General features: G+C 50.7%; 1 protein-coding gene across 1 annotated transcript; it reads left to right on the forward strand.

Moving 5' to 3' along the window:
• Nucleotides 1-596: 596 nt before the first annotated feature.
• Nucleotides 597-3,852, forward strand: lrfn4b (leucine rich repeat and fibronectin type III domain containing 4b). The gene is given in 5 exon segments (XM_048235734.1): nt 597-624; nt 1,276-2,513; nt 2,630-2,821; nt 3,077-3,237; nt 3,417-3,852. Coding segments are annotated over 5 exon segments (2,055 nt in total).
• The last annotated feature ends 1,155 nt before the right edge of the window (nt 3,853-5,007 follow it).

Here is a 5,007-nt window from a genome sequence, read left to right on the forward strand (position 1 = left end):
CTTTCCATCGGATTGCTCAAAGATCGCCTACATCACCCAGTTGTCCGGAAGAACTTGTGAGTGGGGAACGGCTATCTGGAGCAACAGGGTGGAGATCCAGGATAATTTCACTCAGTTCACTGATGAAATGAAGAAGGTCTTCGATCGCTCAAAACAGGGAAGGGAGGCTGCTCGTGAGATCCTCAACCTCCGTCAAGGGCGCAGGTCAGTGTCTGACTTTGCAATTAAATTCCGCACTCTTACATTCTTCAATAGACTGTCTGAAGCGATTAAGGATTAACTCATTCCTCGTGACTTACCTTCCTCATTTGATGGCTTCGTGGATGTGGCTATCCGAGTGGACACTCGGCTAGGTCAGCTTAATCGGTTGAAGACAACCAGTAGCTCTCAGCGGACCGAGCTTCATCAAGGGAACAGTTTCCCTCTTCAGGCCCTTGAGGTAGGATCAAGGTCATCCACTCCACCTGCTCCGGAGCCAATGCAGGTAGACCGGATTAGACCTTCGCCAGCTGAGAGACAGCGAAGGTTGGATTCTCACGCCTGTCTGTACTGTGGTCAGCGTGGTCATTTTGTTTCAACCTGTCCAGCAAAAGACGATGCTCACCAGTAAGGCGGGGAGTTCTGGTAAGCGCAATCCCCTCAAAAGTCTCCCCGTCCTTCCGCACTGTCCTGCAAGCAACTGTGATGTGGAGGGGCCATCAACACACCACCTTTGTCCTCATTGACTCTGGGGCTGAGGAGAGCTTCATCGACGCATCACTGGCTGCCAGATGGGAAGTTCCAGTAACCACCCTGCAAGCTCCACTAACTGCCTCAGCACTAAATAAGACCTGTTTTGCCAAGGTAGCCCATATCACATCCCCGGTGAGTTTGATGCTCTCTGGTAATCACACTGAAGAGATTGCATTTTATGTTATCGATTCACCACAGATTCCCATAGTCCTTGGTCACCCTTGGCTAGTCAAACATAACCCACACATTAATTGAGTGAATAATTATATTTTGGGCTGGAGCTCATTCTGTCATTCCCAGTGTCTGAGGTCTGCCCTTAACCATTTACCTGTTTTTTCTGAGTTACCTGAGGAGTTTCCGGACCTGTCAGTGGTTCCAGAGGAATACCTTGACCTGAGACCTGTCTTCAGTAAGTCCAAGGCTACCTCTCTACCACCTCATCGGCCATATGATTGCTCTATAGACCTGCTTCCTGGAGCTTCTCTCCCTCGAGGTCGCCCCCCTGAGAATATGGCCATGAACAAGTACATTGAGGACTCCTAGCAGCAGGTATTATCTGTCCCTCTTCCTCTCCAGCAGGGGCAGGGTTCTTCTTTGTTGGCAAGAAGGACGGATCACTAAGACCTTGCATTGATTACCGGGGCCTCAATGAAGTCACTGTTAAGAACAGATATCCTCTGCCCTTGATGTCCTCTGCATTTGAACTGTTACAGGGGGCCACAGTGTTTTCCAAATTGGACCTTCGCAACGCCTATCACTTGGTGCGAATCAGGGAGGAAGATGAATGGAAGACGGCATTTAACACACCCACAGGGCACTATGAGTACCTCGTAATGCCCTTTGGACTTACCAACGTGCCAGCTGTCTTCCAGACCCTTGTCAATGATGTGCTGAGAGACATGGTAAACAAGTTTGTCTTTGTTTATTTGGATGATATCCTAATTTTTTCCAGGTCTCTTCGTGACCATGTTCAGCATGTCCGGTTAGTCCTCCAGCGGTTACTAGAGAACCAACTGTATGTAAAAGCAGAGAAGTGCAAGTTCCATCAACGCTCCACATCCTTTTTGGGCTTTGTTGTCTCTGAAGGTGGTATTGAGATGGACTCCTCGAAGATCAAGGCAGTTATTGATTGGCCTACCCCCCAGTCCCGCAAGGATCTGCAGAAGTTTCTGGGTTTTGCTAATTTCTACCGGAGATTTATCCGTGACTACAGTTCTATTGCCTCCCCTCTGACTGCTCTGACGTCATCCTCAGTCAGGTTTTGCTGGTGGGAAGGGGCAGAGAAGGCTTTCCAGCAGCTCAAGAGGCGTTTCACCTCTGCTCCCATTCTGATCATGCCGGATCCGTCATGTCAGTTCATTGTTGAAGTGGATGCCTCGGAGGTAGGGGCTGGAGCTGTCCTATCCCAGAGATCCAAGAAGAAGAATAAGTTGCACCCTTGTGCTTTTTTCTCCCACAAGTTGACACCTGCTGAGAGGAACTACGATGTGGGGGGCTGAGAACTTCTGGTGGTCAAGCTCACTCTTGAGGAATGGCATCACTGGCTAGAGGGGTCTGAGGTTCCTTTCCTTGTGTGGACGGACCATAGGAACCTGGAATATTTGAAGTCTGTGAAACGACTCAATGCACGCCAGGCCAGGTGGTCTCTTTTCTTTAGATTCAATTTTACTTTGTCTTTCCGTCCAGGTTCTAAGAATGCTAAACCTGATTCTCTCTCTAGACAGTTTAGAGTTCCTGATGCTACTCCAGCCCCTAACACCATTTTGCCTCCTCACTGTTTAGTGGGTGCAGTTTCCTGGGATATAGTATCTGTGGTTTACAATGCCCAACAACAGGCGCCTGCTCCAGCTGGTGGTCCCCTAACCGCTTGTTTTTCCCCAGTTCTGTCCGTCCTCAGGTTTTGGAGTGGGGTCACTGTTCCCGACTGACCTGCCATGCCGGAGTTAGGAGGACTATGGCGTTTCTTCAGCAACAGTTTTGGTGGCCCCGAATGGTTGCAGATGTCCGAGCCTTCATCGCTGCCTGTCAGGTCTACGCCCGGAACAAGAGCTCTAATCAACCACCCATTGGACTCCTCCAGCCACTCCCGGTACCCAAACGACCGTGGTCCCACATAGCATTGGAATTTGTGACTGGTCTGCCCCCTTCCAGTGGTAACTCTGTTGTTCTGACTAATCGACGAGTCCATAGATTCTCCAAGTGTGTGCACTTTGTTCCCTGGCTTAAACTCCCTTCTGCTAAGGAGACTGCTTCCCTCATGGTTAACCATGTCTTTAGGATCCATGGGTTGCCTTTTGACATAGTGTCTGACTGAGGTCCTCAATTTGTGTCCTCATTTTGGAAGGAATTCTGTAGGCTTATTGGAGCCACCACCAACCTCTCGTCAGGTTTCCATCCTCAGACCAATGGCCAGACAGAACAGGCCAACCAGGACCTTGAGAGGGTCCTTCGGTGCCTGGCTTCCCAGAATCCCACGTCCTGGAGTCAGCATCTGGCATGGGCTGAGTATGCCCACAACTCCCTTCCTGTTCTACGGGTCTCTCCCCATTTCAATGTTGCCTTGGTTACCAACCATCTCTCTTTTCTTCTCAGGAACTTGAGGCCTCGGTTCCTTCTGTCCAGGCGTTTGTCCGGCGGTGCAAGTTGACATGGCGACATGCTCGGGCCTCTCTGTTACGCTCTAGTGCCCAGGTCAAGCGGCTGGCAGACCGTCGAAGGGTTGAGGCCCCCCACTACAGGAGGGGACAGAGGGTTTGGCTCTCCACTAAGGACCTACCTCTCCGAGTGGACTCACGTAAGCTGGCTCCTCGCTTCATTGGCCCCTATGTCATTGAACGGGTCTTTGGTCGATCTGCAGTCCGGTTGCACCTGCCCCTCTCACTTCGCCGAGTCCATCCCACCTTCCACGTGTCCCGGATAAAACCTGTCTGCCACAGTCCTCTGTCTCCCCCGGCTGTGTCCCCTCCTCCCCCCCGACTCATCGATGGGGGCCCTGTCTACACTGTGGAGAAGCTGATGGATGTTCGTCGACGCGGGCGTGGTCTCCAGTTTTTGGTCGACTGGAAGGGGGTATGGTCCGGAGGAGCGGATGTGGGTTCCAGCCCGCCACATTGTGGATAAGACGCTCATCAGAGACTTTCACCAACAACACCCACGTCACCCAGCTTTGACGCCGAGAGGCGTTCGTTAAGGGGGGGTGGTCAGTATTCCTGCTTTCATGACACCTGCTGGACATTTTGGATATTTGCAATCATGTGCCTTTGTTTTCTTTGTGTAAAGATCCCGCCCTCACTTGTCATGTTTCACTTCCTGTTGTCAGCCTAGTCAGCCATTTTGTGCTCACCTGTTTCTTGTTTGCCCCTTTCTGATTGTCTGCTCACCTGTTCTTTATTTAGTCCTAATGATTAGGCCTACTTATTCTGTGTGTTGTCAGCCCCAGTTTGTCAGATTGTCCCACCATTTTGATGAGATTATCTGATTCTACCCTGTTCTGTCTACCTGCCTGTTTGAATTCTGCCTGTGACCTGTCTTTTTGGATTTGCCTGCCGTTTTGGATTATCTGCCTGTCTGTGCCTTTTGGACTGCTTCTCGGACCTGACCTTTGCCTGCCTGTGGATTACTCTTTGGACTGTGTTTCTGGTTTGTCAGCCTTTTGCCATTTTCAGTTTTGTGACCGAGGGTCTGCCTTTTGTTCAGTTTCCACCATATGACGGGAAGTTTTTTGTTGGAGTTGTTTTCTTCTGTTGAAAACTTTTTGAACTAACTCTGCACTTGGGTCCGAACTATTTACGAATCCTGACAGATGTATGAAGCTGTTGGTGAGTCTGGTGGTGCGTGAGCGCAGGCTTCTGTACCTCTTCCCAGAGGGCAGTAGATCAAACAAATTGTGAGCGGGGTGACTTGCATCACTCACAATTGTGGTAAGCCTTGGGTGAGGTGGGTGGTGTAAATGTCTTTCAGGGAGGGGAGTGAAGCACCAATAATCCTTCCAGCTGTTTTCACTATGCGCTGCAGGGCTTTCCTGTTATATTCAGTGCAGCTTCCGCCCCACACAGCGATACAGCTGGAAAGGATGCTCTCAATGGTGCCTCGGTAGAATGTGGTCATGATGGCTGGTGGAGCACTTGCTCGCCTGAGTTTCCGCAGGAAGTAGAGGCGGTGCTGAGCTTTCTTCGCCAGTGATGCAGTTTTGGTGGTCCAGGAGAGGTCTTCACTGATGTGCACCCCCAGGAATTTGGTGCTACTCACTCTCTCCACCACAGCACCGTCGACGGT

This window comes from Alosa alosa, chromosome 24 (assembly GCF_017589495.1).
Source record: "Alosa alosa isolate M-15738 ecotype Scorff River chromosome 24, AALO_Geno_1.1, whole genome shotgun sequence".
Classification (NCBI taxonomy): domain Eukaryota; kingdom Metazoa; phylum Chordata; class Actinopteri; order Clupeiformes; family Clupeidae; genus Alosa; species Alosa alosa.